This window comes from Babylonia areolata, chromosome 9 (genome assembly GCF_041734735.1).
Source record: "Babylonia areolata isolate BAREFJ2019XMU chromosome 9, ASM4173473v1, whole genome shotgun sequence".
In the NCBI taxonomy this organism is placed as follows: Eukaryota; Metazoa; Mollusca; class Gastropoda; order Neogastropoda; family Buccinidae; genus Babylonia; species Babylonia areolata.
The window spans coordinates 13,790,216-13,809,757 of record NC_134884.1 but is presented as its reverse complement, the minus strand read 5'-3'; the positions used below and the strand labels follow the sequence as shown (position 1 = coordinate 13,809,757).

Sequence of the window (19,542 nt, the reverse complement as noted above, 5' to 3'; positions counted from 1 at the left end):
GTTAAAATTTATACCTATGTATGCATTGTGTGTGTGTGTGTGTGTGTGTGTGTGTGTGTGTGTGTGTGTGTGTGTGTGTGTGTGTGTGTGCGTGCGTGCGCGCGCGCGCGTGTGTGTGTAGTTTGTTAGTCACATTTTGGTGTGTTTACGTAGCTGACCTTGATGTAATGTGTTATGCAAACAGAAGAGTTTTGTAAAGCACCAAGAGCAGATTTCTGGATAGTGTGCTTAAGCATACATTATTGTTATTATTATTACTATTATTATTAAGCATAATGTTTTGAATATTTTGAATCCTGAAAGTGTTTTTAGTTTACGGGGATTCCATACAATAAGACTTCGGTGTAAGGCAAATAGGGTAATCTTTCTCTACTTTTCCTTACCAATTTCTTGTTTTGTCAGCATTCATAAACTTCATGCTTTGTTGAAACTGTAAAGTATAGTTCGCTCAAATAAAGTTTTATCTCCAGCGTTTAATATGTTGGGTATAAGAAAACTGTGGGATTTTGAACTGTATTTTACCAGTACAAAATCCCTTTATTGCCCCGTCTTCTTTTATCATTTTAGCCAAAACATCAGCACAAAGAATAAACAGATGATGACTGATTGGATATCCCCGTATCTCTTTCTAACTTAAACCATTGCGTGCTATTGCCATTAATGATAACTGATGATTTTAGCCTACGTTTTGGAAAAAAGTTTCAGTCTATCGACAAATATTCCCCAAACCATATATCCGCTGCAAAGTTAAAGGCCTTTTCAAAGTCAACGCAGTGCAACTTATCTCAATATTTTCGATGTTGAAATAGTTCATAAAGCCACAAACTGGTATAACGTTATCTCCCATATACCGTTCGGTCATAAAACCATGAGTCTGATACTGTTCACTGATTAAATTTGGCAGGATCCTTTTTATCTTTTTGAGATGTATGAGGATCGTATGTTATACACCGTGTTGAAAGAGGCTTCTCTATCTGTTTGAGATGTATGAGGATCATATGTTATACACCGTGTTGAAAGAGGCTTCTCTATCTGTTTGAGATGTATGAGGATCGTATGTTATACACCGTGTTGAAAGAGGCTTCTCTATCTGTTTGAGATGTATGAGGATCGTATGTTATACACCTTGTTGAAAGAGGCTTCTCTATCTGTTTGAGATGTATGAGGATCGTATGTTATACACCTTGTTGAAAGAGGCTTCTCTATCTGTTTGAGATGTATGAGGATCGCATGTTATAGGCCTACACCGTGTTGAAAGAGGCTTCTATATATGCCGGGGTACCACCAGTTCTTAACAATGTTTGTTCTTGTTGATCTCAGTCCTTTGGGGATACAGATGATCTTGCATAGCTTCTTTTAGCTCCCATCCTTGAATGCTTCATTCGAATATCAAACTACATAGACAAATTCTTCAATCCAGAAAACAAAAAATTCTCAGTGCGCCAGTGATCCATCACTTGGACTTTTTCACTTGTTCATATTTCCATTGCAATCGATACCTTACTGAATTAATTAATTAATAGACCAACTCTTGGCGGTAACTGAAACTGAGCAAAATAAAGTAAAAAGATAAAGCAAACTTGATGAATGCCGGTGGAGATAAAACTGTTCTTGAAGACGAACTTTATGCCCACTCAGTTAAACAGCTTTACAAAAATACAGCAGCAGCAGCAACAACAACAACAACAACACACACACACACACACACACACACACACACACACACACACACACAAGAACTGAAAAAGAAGAAGGAAAAAGAAAAAAAAGTAGAATTAGAATTTGTTTTTTCCTTTGTTTCAGACATCAAATTACATACTTCAAACATCTATGGCTTTATGTAAAACATTCTTTAAGAGCCGGCAACGCAGTTTCCACAGTGGAACATTTATTGTGGCATTCAGTGAACACCAAATGAAACTCAGTCATCACCAATGCTGTTCGAGTTTTGTCGCAATCTTTTCTTAAACACATGCAGCTTGACTCCTGTGGGATTCGGACTAATTCGGATTGCAGCTTAATGTTAGAATTATTCAGTTCTAAGTAGACAACAACGACAACAACAACAACACCAACAACAATGATAATAATGTCATCATCATCATCACCATGGTTATCCCTGCATAAAATGGCTTATAATTTTTATGCTACACAAAAGCTCGATCCACTGCTATTTTTGAGTATGTCTTCCACTGTGATGAGAGATCTTGTTGCAGGCTATGTTCAACGGTTCTACAATGAACTTATTTAGAGAGAGAGAGAGAGAGAGAGAGAGAGAGAATCGATTACTGCATGGATACTGACATCAAGTATGAATATTTGTCACATCTAAACCGGATATGGCGCATAACTACACCCGGATAATTACGCGCTTAATATTTGTCAAACGCATTGTCAGTTATGTCCGCTCTTTATTTTTTGTTTTATTTTATTTTATTTTGTTCACCTTGACTCTGATTCTTAAATGGTAATTGTTTCACCGTACACAAAAGCACACATGTTCGAGCGAACAAACAAAGGGAGGTAGCTTCTTTTCAAGAGAACTGGGCGATTTTTGTAAATAGCTTCCCTTCCCAAGCGTATTTTGTAAATCTCCTTGACATTCGTCAGCATTGTGTTCACTGAGCCGGCAAGTGTATTCTCCTTCTTTCTACTATGAGTGTACTGATAGGTAAGTTTTCCAGTGTAAAAGAAGTCTTATAACACTATATATTTTTTGCATTCTTTTCGTTGCTAATTTACGCAGTCAAACGTATGAAAATTCCCATTTCCGCGGAGAAAACGAAAATCATTAATTTTGTTGTGCAACGACGATACGGTTCTTGATTCAACGACATACTCATTGTTATTGACCATGACGAGATTCAGTCGACGATTTATGCCATTCATAAAGTGCTCGGTAACTGATGAGCTGATGAGCTATGGTTCATGGGTGCACAGTCACCAATGCATGATGTTTTATGCAAAGGAATTACATCCCTCACCGTACCTCGTGAATGTACAGTATTATGAAGGAACAGTTCCTCGCCCAACGGTGTGTTTGTACAGTTACCAGTGATTTCTTCTTCTTCTTTGGCATGGTCAAGGTTCCTGACACCTATGCGAAGGAGTCTGACGCGTTCCATCACAAACACGAACCAAACCGAAGCGCGCATAATTTAGAAATAACAAGTCATCACAACACGGATCTTCTGATGCTTCAGTTCACATTTAGACAGCAAGATGATCTTCTAGACCGTGACATAATGTAAATAAGTCGAAATGACGTAAACTTAATCGCCTCAGGTTGGATCAAAATTTGATTCTCTCTCTCTCTTGCTTAAACTCAGGGATTTGGGGATAGAGAGCAGAGTTAGGGGTGAGCTGGAGATTCAGATCAAACCATAATTATATTATAAATTGCCATTGATTCTGTTGTATTTGTTTGCATTCAGGCCTACAATGATTTGATACAGAAAAAGACATGCCAGTTAGTTTTGAAATAGTTCTTGCACACTGGTTCATTTACATGTGCATGCTTGTATTTTCTGTGTGTGTGTGTGTGTGTGTGTGTGTGTGTGTGTGTGTGTGTGTGTGTGTGTGTGAAAGAGTGTGTTTGTGAAAGAGAGAGAGAGAGAGATCAAACATTTTATTGGTGATAAAAGGATAAACTGCAAGCTTCTTTTCACCATGTCCTCACAACAAAATAATGACAATAATTAAAAACAAAGGAACGAAACAAAACAAAACCAAAAAAACACACAAAAAACCACACAAAAAAACAACAACAAATAAAAACAACCCAACAAATCAAACAAAGTAGAAAGAAGGAGGAGGAGAAGGAAGATGAAAAAGACAACAACAATAAAAGAAAAAGAAAGTAAGGGGGTTGGGGGGGTGGGGGGTAGCTCTGCTGGTACCAAGTCATAGGAAGGAATTATGTCCTGTCCAAACATGAGTTTGTGAAGCCATTCCTATTGCGCGTGGACGGCTCACAGGAGACTGCTGCAGTCTCTCTGAAATTGGCATGGATGCCCACATGCCCATGATGAACAGCGTACATGGTTTGTTCTTTGTGAGTATCAGTGTACACACTCCCATGATCTACTGGGATGTTAATTGTTTATCTACTTCTTGTGTTTATGCACACAGACATTTTTCAGTGGACATATATAATGCCATATTTTGACAAAGTCGTAATAATAAAAATAATAATAATGGATATTTGTTGAATGCTTTCCTCCCTGAAAGGGAGCTTAAAGCGCTTTACAAAAAACATACCCCCCCACCCACACCCCCACACACAGATACACACACGCACAGACACAGACACAGAGACAGACAGACAGACAGACACACACACACACACACACACACACACACACACACACACACACACACAAACTAAAAAAAAAAAAATTATAATTACAATAAAATTACAAAGAAGTATCATTAAATCTGTATGAGTAACTGGCCTAAAACAATGGGTGTGGGTGGTTTTTCACTCGCAGTGTACAAGAAAGGTTAATGGGATGGAGCAGTATAATTGCTATCATTATCCCAAATCCTCATGCATGACTACATGCATATTGAAAATAAAAATGGGTGACACTTGAACGGATGCGTCCATCTTCCTAGATCCTGTCTGAGACCTTAGCACACTCAGACTTGGGTGGGAGGTGGCTCTGAATGAAAAATCCCAAAGTGATGAGTCTAAGTCTCTGCTGAGGATCAAACTTTTAACTTTCAAGTCATCTGTCCTTGATGGCAACCACTGTACCATTGTTGCTGGAGGTGTACAAAATCAAGCCAGCATCAAAGTACTGCAGTACGTCAGTCTTATGTTGAGCACATCATATTGTAACTAGGCTAGTACAATAAAAGGCAGAAACCTAAGACATGCTGCTTATAATAGGGGTCATGTGTTATCACTCTTTTAATTTATATGTCTGTATATGTGTTTGCATGGGCCTAGTTGTTAAACAGATGGGATATAGTGTTGTTTGATGTGTGTGTTGTTTGTGTGTGTGTGTGTGTGTGTGCGTGTGTGTGTGCGTGTGTGCATGGACCTAATTGTTTAACAGATGGGATGTTGTGTCATTTGATGTGTGTGTGTGTGTGTGTGTGTGTGTGTGTGTGTGTGTGTGTGTGTGTGTGAGTGTGCATGGACCTAATTGTTTGACAGATGGAATGTTGTGTCGTTTGATATGTGTGTGTGTGTGTGTGTGTGTGTGTGTGTGTGTGTGTGTTCATGGGCCTAATTGTTTAACAGATGGGATGTTGTGTCACTGGATGTATATGTGTGTGTATGTGTGAGTGTGTGTGTGTGTGTGTGTGTGTGTGTGTGCATGGACCTAATTGTTTAACAGTGGGATGTTGTGTCGTTTGATGTGTGTGTGTGTGTGTGTGTGCGTTCATGGGCCTAATTGTTTAACAGATGGGATGTTGTGTCATGCATGCGTGTGTGTGTGTGTGTGTGTGTGTGTGTGTGTGTGTGTGTGTGTGTGTGAGTGTGTATGTGTGTGTTTAAACCTTCTGTGTGTTGTTGCAGCTGTGGATTTGCCTTATAATTCTATGCTGTGACATACCCTTGGAAAAATTGACATTGTCACCATTAACGCTGTCATTATCATCTTCAACATCATGCATCATTCATAGATTGTTCTTATCATCAGTACTGTTATACTTACCGTTTTTATGATCATCACTTTTACTATTTATGATAATTAGTATTGTTGTTGTTATTGCTGCTGTTGTGGTTGTCATAAAAAGTAGTTGTAGCAGTACAAGAGTGATGATGGTCTTATTTTTGTTATTTTCCTTTTTCCCCTTGTTGATAGTTGGTCATGTTCTATGTTGCATGACTTGAGGTGGTGGGTCAGGGTTTATTGGACGTCACCTGACCAAGGTTCTGACTGACCATGGGATGAAGGTCACTGTCTTGTCCAGAGCCGCTGGACCCAACAGAATTACCTGGGTCAGTATGTGTGTGTGTGTGACCTTATGTGTGGGTATGACCTTATGTGTGTGTGTGTGTGTGTGTGTGTGTGTGTGTGTGTGACCCTATGTATGTGCGTGTGAGTGTATGACCTTGTGTGTTTGTTGTGTGAGTGTGTGTGTGTGTGTGTGTGAGAGAGAGAGAGAGAGAGAGAGCATGTGTGCATGGTATTAGATGAGTGTGAACATGTGTATTTGTGTGTATGCATGCTTGTGGGGGATATTAAAAGATGTGTGTTTGTGTGTGCATGTGAGATAGTGTTCATGCAAAGATGTTTGCCAGTCTTTGCTAGTGCTCTTCCCAATTTCACATTCAGCCTTATTTACAAAAAAACAAAAAAAAAAAAAAAAACAACCAAAAACAAGCGAAGCAAGTGAAGTGCTGTTGTGTTTGCAGTCGGATTTGCAGCGGTCAGGTCTGCCTGATGGGTGTACTGCTGTTGTCAGCATGACTGGAGAAAACATTCTGAACCCTATGAAAAGGTGGGCATTCTTATGTCTGTGTGTGTCTTTTTCTTTGTGTGTGCATGTGTCACAGTGCATATTGACACACTTACATATGTTTGTGTAAGAGAGCAAGTTTCATTTTGTCAAAGACTGACTTGTGACCTGTCATATTTGATTGATGTCATTGTATCTTCACAGAGATTGGTGAACAAAATGAGTGAATAGGTGAAGATACAAGAAACAACAACAACAACAACAAAAAACCACTCTGATTTTGCACTTAATTATTGTGATGATTGTGTGTTGATGAATGATTTTCTGTTTTGTTAGCTACCCATCCATCATTTATGGTGACCAAGGTGCACTACCTGATACAGACATGTGCTGTTTTCTGTTTCAGATGGAATGAGAATTTCAAGAAAGCTGTGTGGTCCAGCAGAGTGGACTGCACACAAACTCTGGCCAACGCCATTTGTCAGGCAACCAAGCCCCCAAAAGTTTTCGTTTCTATGTCTGGCGTTGGTAAGTCATGCATCAAGACAGCTAGCCACTCATAATTCCTATGAGATGGTAAAGTTATTCTGATTTTGATTTTGTTTCTGATTGTATCTGGATGGATGATTATTGTTAGGGTGTTGACCTATTCAGGGCCTCATTTGCCTCTGACTGAAATGCTAGTCCATCCTTGGGGCACAGTCTGCACCTAGAAGGTGGGTATTTAGATTTAAGTAGAATGCTTAAAAATGTACAGCATATTTGCAGATTACCTGGTGCTTGGATTTGGTACAGCACTATTTACACATGGCCAGGTACAATGTACGACGGGCGCAATAGCCGAATGGTTAAAGCGTTGGATTTGCAATCTGAGGGTCCCAGGTTTGAATCTTGGTGATGGTGCCTGGTGGGTAAAGGGTCGAGATTTTTCTGATCTCCCAGGTCAGCATATGTGCAGACTTGCTTGTGCCTGAACCCCCTTCGTGTGTATAGGCATACAGAAGATCAAATATGCATGTTAAAGATCCTGTAATCCATTTTGCATTTGATTGGGTTATGGAAACAAGAACATACCCAGCATGCACACCCCTGAAAACAAAGTATGGCTGCATACATGGTGGGGTAAATAGACAAAACAGTCATACACATAAAATGTTACATGTCTGTCTGAGTGTGTGTGTGTACCTGAAATCTTATTGAATGACACAGGAAATGAATGATGAGCGCCCAGTGGCAGCTGCCAGTCAGCTCTACCCAGGTAGGCAGCCTGTTGTGCAAATGACCCTGTGTTTGTGAAGTGCTTAGAGCTTGGTCTCCGACTGAGAATAGGCGCTATATAAGTATCCATATCTACAAAGAGGCTTCACAATGGTCCATGTGTGGTGAACTTCATTTACTATTAAAAAAGAACAAGGAGTAGACCCATGACCTAAACATATTAATCCCAATGAATTGGTCTTGAGGGGTTTCTGGCTGCAATGTTTTGTGTATGTGTTTCATCCGGGGTGTATGCTTGGCACCACACTGTCACGAAATGTGACAATCGAAGATGAAGTGAACGTCAGGATTGCAAGAGCAAGCGCAACTTTTGGTAGACTGAATGCAAATGTCTGGAACAGAAGAGGCATTAGTCTTGAGACCAAGCTAAAGGTCTACAGAGCAGTAGTTCTCCCCACACTACTGTACGCCTGCGAAACTTGGACAGTGTACCAACAACATGCCAAGAAGCTGAACCACTTCCACACAACATGCCTCAGGAAGCTACTGAACATCAAGTGGCAAGACAGGACCCCAGACACAGAGGTGCTCGCAAAAGCCACCCTTCCCAGCATCTTCACCATCCTGATGAAGTCCCAGCTTCGCTGGGCTGGACACGTGGCGCGCATGCCAGACCATCGGCTGCCCAAAAGGCTCTTCTATGGCGAGCTGCAACAAGGGAAGAGATCACACGGAGGTCAGAAGAAGCGCTTCAGAGATACTCTGAAAGTCTCTCTGAAAGCGTTTGATATCAACCCTGACTCCTGGGAGGAATCTGCAGTGGACCGTGACAAATGGCGCGTTGCTGTGCACAAAGGCGCCAAGTTGTGCGAGGCCAACAGGACTGCTGCAGCTGTTCAGAAGAGGCAGGCCAGAAAGTCACGGGCAAACAAGCTCCCTGACAATGGTATGCCTGTCTTTGTCTGCCCCAACTGTCAGCGAACATTTCACAGTTAGATTCATGAGCATCCTCCCCCCCACCCCACCACCACCCTCCCCCCATCCCCCAGCTGGATGACAACAGTGGTCATCATCGATCTCATTGGACACACCACCACCACCATGCTTAAGTCAGAGAGAGAAATCTTTATGGTTGAAGTCAAAATACTGTGTATTTATTCATTATTTCTTTATTGATTCCTTTTCAGGTTATTACAAACCTGACCCTAGCAGAGAGTATGATGAGAACAGCCCGGGAGGAGACTTTGACTACCTGTCTGAGCTTTGCACAGCGTGGGAAGCTGCCGCTAAGCTGCCTTCCACCTTGAACGTTCGTCAAGTCACTGTTCGCAGCGGTCAGTAAGTCTCGGGCATCTTTTGAAAAAAAAAAAAAAAAAGATCGATCAAGTTTGGCTAGAATTGTTGATAAAAGTTGTGCAGTTTTGCATTTAATCAAACAGCTTGTGTTTTAGCTGGATTTCCATTTGCAAAGTAATGAACTGATTGATTGAGGGTGCACTGGTGGACTTTCCCCCTTATCGTCTTGTTCCACCTCTTTGATAATTTTTTACCCTTTCATTAGCATACTAAAGATGATAGCAATAGTGATGATTCTCACAATGTTTGGTATCATTATTACTGTTATCATTGTAATGGATTTGGGCAGGGTTAGGTGTAGAGGAGTAGGAATATATATATATATATATATATATATATATATATATATATATATAACACAAACACACACAAACGTGCGCGCGCGCGCACACACACACACACACACACACACACACACACATATATATATATATATATATATAATTATTACCAATGCAGGCAAGAACATATAAAAGCAAGTCAAGTAGCTCGTATTGTTTTTATAATAGCTACTTGAAGAAGAAGACAGTACCTGAAAGACAAATAAAAATCATTTGTACAAGATCAGTGTTGCATGTAAAAAGCTAAGCACATACAAAATGCTGTGCAGACTACCATTGGGTTTGGTATCAGCACCAACAAAGCACAATATACCGGTAGTTGTCTGAAAACCAGACACTGACATGAAATGACATTCTGATTGTTTTTGAGCAACATAGCCAGAAGTGATAAAGGCTAAACTGCTATAGTGAAAATACATGGACACCTTGTACAGTCTATGTGAACGTTGTAAGTTGTCAAATTGTGATCTAAATGAATCAGCTGTCATGTGGCTCTGTGCCTTAGCTACCTCACTGGGAAGCTTGATAACAGTGTGATAATTACCAGACTGTGATATATATCTGTTGGTTTTCACCAGTAAACTGATATAGATACAATATAATTTTGTAATCATCACAGTATCTGATGGTTTTAACCAGTGAACTGATACAAATAAAACATAAATCTGTAATCATCACAATGGAATGAAGATACATATCGTAGAAGACAAAACACACTGTAACTGTGCCACTTTCTTACCTACTGGTAATACAGAGGGTTGGTGCAAAGAAATTATAAAAATAACAAGCTGATAGTAGTAACATCACTGATAAAATTATTATTCAGTACCTTGTGACAACACAGTTATGCTTGAGTGGCTTAGGCATTAAATACTGGCAACCTGAAGGATGAAATAAGTCACTGCACAACAAAGCAAATGGAAGGTGCTGGAGTATGATTTGAACAATTAGTGGTAATCCGCTTTATGTAATAAAATCATCTTATATGTTTTAATCTAAAGGTAACCAACATGTGATCACATTATAGACAAACAGGATAAGGAACATATATGATGAATAATAATACAACATAACCTCAACATCAACATATAACCAGTGAGTGAATCTTTTTTTTATCAAAATCAAATTTGCTGTAAGATTAGATTACTTATTATGGACACGACAAGCATTATTTTGCAGTGATATGAGGTGTTTATGTAAATGGGTGATGTTTGACATTTTTAATGGTGTGTCAGTGTCCGTAAGTCAGTAGTGTACTGTCTGCAATAATGCACATGCATCATCTATTGGAAAATCAGTCCCCATGAAAGCTAGCTGGTTGTGAGCAGTGCATTTGATGACATCATTTAAATTGTTAATATTATTATCATTATTGTTCCAACAAATGTTATTTTTTATTCTTATTATTACTATCATTATTACTGCAATAACTTCTGCAAATATTGTTTTTATTATTATTAGCTGGTTGTTAGCAGTGTATTTGATGACCTCATTTAAATTGTTAACATTGTTATCCTTCAACTATTTTTCATTATTCATATTATTATTATCATTATTACTGCTATAACTACTGCTAGTATTATCATTGCTGTTGTTGTTATTGTCAGTGAAGGTACCTGTGTGTGTCTCAGGTGTGGTGCTGGGTCGTGACGGAGGCATGATCCAGCAGATCTACTACCCCTTCCTCTTCGGCCTGGGGGGACCCATCAGCTCAGGGAATCAGTGGTTTCCCTGGATCCACGTGGACGATCTTGTCGGCATCATCTTCCACGCCATCAGCAAGGACAACGTGTCAGGGGTGCTCAACGGTGTGGCACCCGAACCCGCCACCAACGCTGACTTCACCAAGGCCTTCGCCTCTGCCATGTGTCGTCCCGCCTTCTTCCCCATCCCCAGCTTCGTCATGAACTTTGTGTATGGCCCAGAAAGGGGAAAGGTCATTCTTGAGGGTCAGAAGGTCATTCCGAAGAGAACGCTGGAATCGGGCTACACGTTCTCCTTCCCAGACTTGTCTTCTGCTTGTAAGAACTTGTCATCAGGGAGTTAGACTGTATGGCAAGTGACTTTTTTCTTTTTTCTATTTTGGGGGCGAGCTGGGTTGTTGGGAAGAAAAATGCTTCCTTCCAAACTGGTGGTGAAATTTTTTGTAAAACAAAGAAAGAATCAAAAGGTTTGCAGTATGAGTGCATTGATTCCTGATGCAAAATAAGCATAACATACTCACTGTGATCATCATTTCTGGGCGTTTTGTCTTACAGATGCCTTGATGCTTTAGATGCACACACTAACACACACACATATACATATATGCACATGCACATTATTCAGGAACACCCTTACACTGACACTCAAGTACTGTTTTCTTTCTTTCTCTATTTTACAGACATGTTTTTGGATTGGTTTTTGAATGGTTTTTCTTTTTCACATTATGAATACATTATAATGATAACTGATTCGGTTGGAAAGTTAGTTCATAATAGTGTTCAAATCTTTACTTTTTTCTGGTGCCTTTTCCGAGGAAACTACACAAAAAAGTGGCTACAGGAATATTACGAGAGGGCTTTGAAAAATAGATTTTGCTATGTAGATAGTGTGTGAGAGAGAGAGCATTTGCATGTGTATAATTTTTCTTGATTATGATGTGTCTGTGCCTCAGTTGCTGTGTTGGTGGCTTTCACTGCATGTTTCTTAATTGAGAACCACCATTTTTGGTCTTTTTGATGGAACATAAATAATGAAGCATCAATAAGCTTTAAGAAAATGGTGTGTTTTTGCGCATATGCGTTTTTTCTGACTTGAGAGCACATTGAGAGATTTGAAAGCATGATATAAATATGTTAGTAGTAGTAGTAATAATAGTAGTGGTAGTAGTAAAGAAAAGATGTTAAGTTTGAAGATGCCACACACTGTTATAGAAACGGTATGAATCTCCTGGACAAAGTATAAAGTTCCTTATATCTACTTCTTTGTTTCCATATATCTGCTTTGTGGGTGTTTTTTGTTTGTTTGTTTGTTCGTTGTTGTTGTTGTTTTAAAAATAAATAAACAGAATACACAAATAACAGGATACACAGATAACATCAAGAACAATGTGGCTAGGAAAGGATTTAACAACAATGAAGAATTTACGAGGTACACAACTTCAAGTCAATGCTACTTATGCTACTGATTTAGCTAGCACACGGGTAAATAAAAGGTACATTGGAACAAACCCACACACTTCCTAAACAGGAAGCACTGGGCTTGTCTCCAGACTGAGCAATGACAGAAGAATGAGCAAACACAAATTAGCTTTTATTCAATTCTGACATAACCTTTTAATCATGAATATGCTACACAGAATATACGGACAATGCAGAAGGAAGACATGACTCTTTGAGTGATATCTCAGATCCATTTAGAAATAATGAAGTATCATCAGCAAACTGGGATAATTAGACTTTAATACCTCTCTTCATAATACCTTTTATTTATTTTTTTTTTTTAAATCATGAGTGACAATATCTCAGCACTTACATTAGATATAAGGAGGGGAAGAACAGATCTCCCTGTCTACAACCTGTCTCTTACTTGAACCAGTTGGAATACCAACCACTGATCAAAACATAGTAGCATTTTTGTACAAAGTTAAAAACCGTTATATAACACTGGGACCAAAGTAAAAGAAATGCAAACATTTTGCAACAGAGCACCATTACACACAGGTGTATAATGGTGCTCTGTTGCAAAATGTTTGCATTTCTTTTACTTTCAAAATCAACACACATTATCAAGCAAGAAACACAATATCAAAAATGAATTGTATGCTTTTGCCAATGTAACATCCTTTCAAAAAATCCTTTGACAGTTGTATGTGTGTGTGCATGCTGTGCATTTTGAGAGTCTCAATGCATTGTTTTGTTGGTTATTCTGTTGTTTGTTTCCATTAAGTTTAGAAGTTTTTGTTTGTTTGTTTGTCTGAATACTGCAGTTGTACTTGGAGTGTGTGTTTGTGTGTGTGTGTGTGTGTGTGTGTGTGTGCGCGCGCGCGGTGAACATTGCAGTCATTACATTTTTTTTTTTTTACTGTGACTAAGAGTGATTCTGAACCATACTTGAGCAGTATTTGCTGGAGTACTGTGATGTCCATAGCAACTGTGATTTGTTCTTTCAGTTTATGTGGGTGTGGGTGTGCTGAGTTACACTTTATGTTGTGTGCTTGTGGATGAAACTATATTCACTTCACAAAAAAAGCAAAGCATTTGGATCAGAAATTGAAAGATATACATTTTAAAAGTATATATATTGTAAGTATGAAAATCTGCTGCAACTGAAAAAATGCCATAGGTGATTCTGTGTGTTTAATGCAAAATTATTGAATTTCATTGATGTTTTGGCTTCATAATCTCAGTTATTTGTTATTCTTTCAGTCCTCAGTGTTTGTGTTTTAAGTTGTTTATGTGTCAAGGAAACAAAAAATCCCACAATTTGAATAATCTAAATGTTTAGAAACTTATTTCTCATAAAGTTATTCAGGAATATAGCAAAGCTGAAACTTTTGTTTTTCACACACACATACACAAAAAGCAGGAAAGATACAAGTTTTTGAAAAGTGTATGCAAAAAATACAGAAATGATAATTAAAAAAAAAAAAAAAAAAAAGATAATTAAAAGTTAATAGATCAGTCTTGACTGAGAAAAAAAAGCCTAGGAAAACTGCAGATGAATGGTTAAAATGATGCACTCTCATGTCAGTAGCACTGTGGATAGCCCAGAGGAACAACGGTAAAATGAGAGTAAGTTAATCGAACAAATGGAAGTAATTAGAAGAGGTGCTAGGAGTGGTGGGGAATGGAAGGGAGTATGTGTGTGTGTGTGTGTGTGTGGGGGGGGGGGGGGGTTAAGGGTTGGCGGGTGAGGGAAGGGGGTGTAGGGAGGGAAGAAAGAGGGGGTGGTGACAACTTCATGATCACAATAGCTCTGTGACGGCTGTCGATCACAGTAACTCGGTGACAGCTGTCAAAAGCTTTGGTTGTTCCACCACACCAGCTGGCAAGAAAAGTAAGTCATTTGAGCTGACATGTGGTGGGTTTTGACTTGACTTGACTTGTACGATGTTTGAGGCCCCGTTAAAAGGCCTGTTCGTCGTTCTGTGGATATTAACTATATACTTTGCAGCATGCGTGGCAGGCGTATGGGGCAATAGTTAAAGTTAAAAACCACCTAATAACAATTTGGTGAGTACAAAGTGGGCAAATCTTTCCAGTGGCAATCGAGTCGATTTTGAAAAATGTTGATGGAAGGTGCTGTTACAACGCTGTTGGGCAAACTGTACCAGAGGGGAAACAACCCTTTTGAAAAAAAAAATCCTCTAATGTTGAGCCTGTGTCGGTTTTTCTGGAACTTGAGGCTGTGCCCTCGTAGATCTCTTCAGCAGGCAAGCTCGAATTTGGGCCGTTCGACTTCGTAGCAACCCAGGAGGTACTTATACACCTCAATCATATCTCCTCAGTGGCGTCGATGTTCTAGGCTTGGCAGTCTCAGAGTGTTCAGTGTCTCCTGGTATGATTTATCCCTCAGGGATGACAGCAGGATCTTCGTATAATGCCAAGAATTATGTTTCCTTTTGCTGTAGACTGTGCGATCTGTTCCCTGAAGGATAGTCCATTATCAATAAATACTCCTAGGTCCTTCTCAACCACACTTTCTGCCAGGATAAACTGTGTCTCACTTCCTTCTGTGTCGCTGGCTTTCATGTTGTATTTCGCATCGGATGCTTTCCCTCCCAGCTTGAGGACACAGCATTTCTGTGGATGGAAACTGAGCTGCCATTTGTTTGTCCAGTTCTGAAGTTGGTCCAGATCATCCTGTAGGTCTGGAGGGCCTTGGTCAGTATCGGTCCTGGCATAGAGCTTTGTGTCATCAGTGAACATCTTTACGTTGCTTTTCACGTGTCAAGGGCATATACATGCACGTAGTTATGTACACATACATAATTATGTATACACACATAGTCAAGCACAGCTAACGCAAAGGAAGTGGACCTGCCACAATTGAACTTATTGCTGAGGGAAAAGGTGAGTTTTGAGACGAGATTTAAAAGATGCGAGGGAATCGGAATGACGGAGGTTATCTTGGAGCTTGTTCCACGTCTTTGGCGATTGAAAAGAAAATGACCTGTGTCCATAGGTCTTACTTCTGACGTGAGGTATCCTGAGAAGTCGAGTATCAGAGGACGAACGGAGGTGGCGAGACGGGGTATAGATATGGAGGAGTTCAGAAAGATACTTGGGGCCAGATCCGTTGACAGCAGAAAAGGTCAGAGTGGATAGCTTATAGTATATTCGATCAGAAACAGGCAGCCAGTGGAAAAACTGAAGGAGAGGAGAAACATGGTCAAATTTAGAAGCTCTGCAAATGAGTCTAGCAGCGTTATTCTGAACTCGTTGGAGTCTGTCTAACAGATATTTGGGAAGGCCGGCCAAAAGAGAGTTGCAGTAATCCAATCTTGAGAGAACCAGAGATCATACAAGTGTCTTGGTTGCATCGGTTGAGAGATAATGGTGGATAGAACTGATTCTACGCAGTTCCAGATAGGCAACTTTACAGATATTCGAAATGTGCTGTTGGAAGGAAATAGACTGGTCTAGGATTACACCAAGACTGCGAACAGAAGGAGAAAGTGAAACAGGTGTGGTATTGGTCAAACAGAGTCAGGAAAGGAAGCATGTTGACGAAACTTTTTTGGACAGGTTAACATAAATTCAGTCTTACCATCATTTAGTTGCAGCTTGTTGAGAGTCATCCAGTCCTTTAGGCCAGCAATGCACTCCTGTGTTTGAGTCACCAGTGCATCAAATTCAGCTATGGAAGCCGACTGATAAAGTTGTGTGTCATCAGCAAAGCTCTCATGCGACATCGCATGATGACTGATGACATCCGACACAGGAGCCGCATACAGCACGAAAAGAACAGCACCAAGGACGGACCCCTGTGGGACACCATATTTCAAGGCAGATACTCTAGAGTATCTACCATTTACACACACTTTCTGTGTACGATCTGACAGGTAAGACGTGATCCATGCTAATGCAGTGTCACGAATACCAAAGGAAGTTTTAAGTCTGTTCAAGAGGATAGAGTGGTCTATAGTGTCAAAAGCTGCTGACAAATCTAAGAGAGCGAGAACAGATATCTTATCCTCATCAAATCCCGAAAGCAAATCATTCACTATTCTAAGAAGGGCCGTTTCGCAACTATGACCACGTCTATAAGCTGACTGGTGGGAATTAAGTAAACCATTTTGTTCCAGATGAGCTAAGAGCTGAGACAATATGATTTTTTCTAGCAGTTTTGATAAAAATGACAGATTAGAGACAGGTCGATAATTTTTCAAACAATTATGATCCAAAGATGGTTTCTTGATGAGTGGACGTACAACAGCGGATATGAAGCTTTCAGGGAAACAACCAGACAGTAAGGAAAAATTGATGACATGAGTAATATGTGGCAGTAGAACATCAATACATTCAACCAATAAAGAAGACGGGACAGGGTCAAGCTCACAGGATTTCGGACAAGCGCTCAGACACACTTTCTTCACAAAATCTCCAGTAACCGGCTGGAAACAATGTCAAACAGGACCACTGTACACGCGTTCTTGAACGGGTGAAGAAGGAGACATAACAGGTATTACACTGGTCACGTCAGCTACTTGTTGGTGTCTGCCAGTCAGGAAATCAGAGATCCAGTCCAATACTTTGCCCCGGATTCCAAGAGCTGCTACTTTTGTCAGCAGTCTGCGATGAGGTACTGAGTCGAAGGCCTTCTGGTAATCCATATATAGATGATATCTACACTGCCACCATCCTCTAAGATTTTGGTCCAGTCATCCATGGCTTCCAGTAACTGTTATACAGGAGCGCCTGGTACAAACCCATGTTGTTCTCTGCTGATCAGTTGGTTGCGTAGTAGGTGCTCCATGATTTGTTCTCTGACTAGTTTCTCCACTATTTTGCAGACAATGCAAGTGAGGCTAACTGGACGATAGTTGCTAGTTTGTAGTTTGCTCCCTTCCTTAAAGATTGGCGTTACAAATGCACATTTCTATTCGTCTGGGATTTGCCCACTGGACTCTTTCTAAAGAGATGTGCGAAAGGTTCTGCTAGTTCGTCTGCTGCTTCAGCTAAGACGATAGGCGGCAGTCCATCCGATCCTGGTGCTCAGCCTATGTGTAGACCAGCCAGTAGTTTTCTGACTTCTTCTATTGGTACCTGAAAATTTTCGAACTTTTTGTCAAATGTATACTCTGGCTGGTCTGGCAGTGGTCTTTATCTTCTATGGTGGGATTTGGGAGGAAAACATAATACGGCTCACGCTCTTCGGAGACTTCAGAGCTGGACCTGTTATCGCCAGTTCTCTGAGAAAGAAAAAGAAAACAGCAACAGCAAACAGATCAGAATCAGTGCTGTTTATTTACTTCAAATATGGTGCACTTTAATACTTTAAGTCCTGTTCTTGGACCAAATCACATTTTTTTCCATATACATGTGTGTGTGTGTGTGTGTGTGTGTGTGTGTGTGTGTGTGTGTGAGAGAGAGAGAGAGGAAGGGGGTGGGGAAGCGTGTTTGAAGAAACAGACTACACTGAGCCTGCATATGGTCGTGTCATAAAATCATCTTCAAAAATCATCATCAGCAACCGTATCTTATCATATACATCTGTATACGCCCCATCCCCATTTAAAACTAAAGACTAGTGAGTTCTTGCATATAAAACGATGTCCAACAATTCAACAATAGCCCCCACCCCCACCCCAAACTCCATTAGCCCTTATCCCCAACCCACCTATTTAAGATGCAATTTTGTCATTACCACGCATCTGTCACAAAAGTAATTATGATACCGCCCTCCAGGATTGATCTCTTCAAATCCAATCTAATTTGTTGAGGCAGATCTTTAATAACAACAACAACAATAATAATGATAAAGATAATGATGATAATAATAATGAACATTTATTCAGCTCTTATTCTCAATTGGAGCTCAAAGCGCTTTATCATACAAGAACGTCGACCAAAAGTGTTACCAAAACCCTTTAAATGCGTTGCAGCTCCTAAAAATCTGTGACGCACATACATCCAGTGAAGAACTTTGACAACGCTTTGATCCTCTCCCTCCCCCCTTCTCTCTCTCCCTCTCTGTAGTAACGCAAAGAAAGGTGTCAGGAATGTTGAGGTCGCTGAGAACATTAAATACAATTGATGTAAACCTGTTGTTGAAACTATTCGACACAAATTTTAACCGATTTTGACATATGCATTTGAGGTATTGAAATTACAAGAAGACAGTAACCAAACTGAGGAAGTTCACACTTATGCAATGAAAGATTTCTAAATGCCCCCCTTCCCCGTTCACACATCAAACAGATTTATGGGGAAATGTGGGAGGTATCTATTGTGGGTCAGAAAAATTGTAAAATGTATTAAATATTGGCTGAAATTAATCAAATTACCAATGTCAAGAATGTGCAACCATTGCAAACAAACGAAATGCTATTGTTGCAGCATAAATCCGTCCATTTTAACTGGGTATCAGATGTACAAAAGACTTTGACAGTAAATGGGTTTTGCACTGTTTGTCTCTCAGTGTGTTGGCTAAGACTGTATAGTCATACTGAGTATAAAAATATCATGGATATTACATCACAAGCTTCATTGATGTTTTGACATGAATCTAGCAATAAGCTACATCCCACTCAGCACACCCAAAACATCTCAGTTCTTCACACTTTTCCACAACAGGGTCATTCTGATTTCAGGGAATTCTGTATTTTTGGGTATGTACATAGGAAGAAGGGGTATAGTGCCGTGGTTTGAATTTCCTTCTGCGTGATTTCCAAAGAACCTGTAGGCATGTACTATATTGCCGTAGCACACGTCAATGGTCTTTTGATGACGGCTGGCACACACCACATACTGATATAATAAAGCTAGGCACGTGCGCAAGTCACAGTGGTTGAAATCACCAACCACGAAACACGGCGCGTCGGGACTGCAGGGAGCGGACAACATCGGCAATGTCAGCGACAGCACGTGCAGCATAGGTAAAAGAGGGGACTTTACACACTGTCAGTTACAGCTGGCCGAACTCACGCAGTAGATATCAGGGCCGCACTGACACTGCCAACTGAACGTCAGGAGTGTAAACCTCCTTTCTCACGTAGCATGGC

General features: G+C 40.1%; 1 protein-coding gene across 1 annotated transcript; it reads left to right on the top strand.

Annotated features, from left to right (window-relative positions):
• Positions 1 to 2,532: 2,532 nt before the first annotated feature.
• Positions 2,533 to 13,018, top strand: LOC143285725 (epimerase family protein SDR39U1-like). Its single transcript, XM_076593132.1, has 6 exons — positions 2,533 to 2,671; positions 5,850 to 5,956; positions 6,374 to 6,459; positions 6,824 to 6,945; positions 8,823 to 8,969; positions 10,964 to 13,018. The coding sequence occupies exons 1-6, from the start codon at positions 2,656 to 2,658 to the stop codon at positions 11,377 to 11,379; spliced, it is 894 nt and encodes a 297-aa protein (XP_076449247.1). The 5' UTR covers positions 2,533 to 2,655; the 3' UTR covers positions 11,380 to 13,018.
• Positions 13,019 to 19,542: the final 6,524 nt, after the last annotated feature.

Bases quoted from the DNA above. Each gene is read 5' to 3' on its own strand.
- LOC143285725 (XM_076593132.1), top strand. The intron at 6,460-6,823 runs GTGGGCATTCTT...TTTCTGTTTCAG, and splicing joins ATTCTGAACCCTATGAAAAG to ATGGAATGAGAATTTCAAGA. The intron at 8,970-10,963 runs GTCAGTAAGTCT...TGTGTGTCTCAG, and splicing joins TCAAGTCACTGTTCGCAGCG to GTGTGGTGCTGGGTCGTGAC.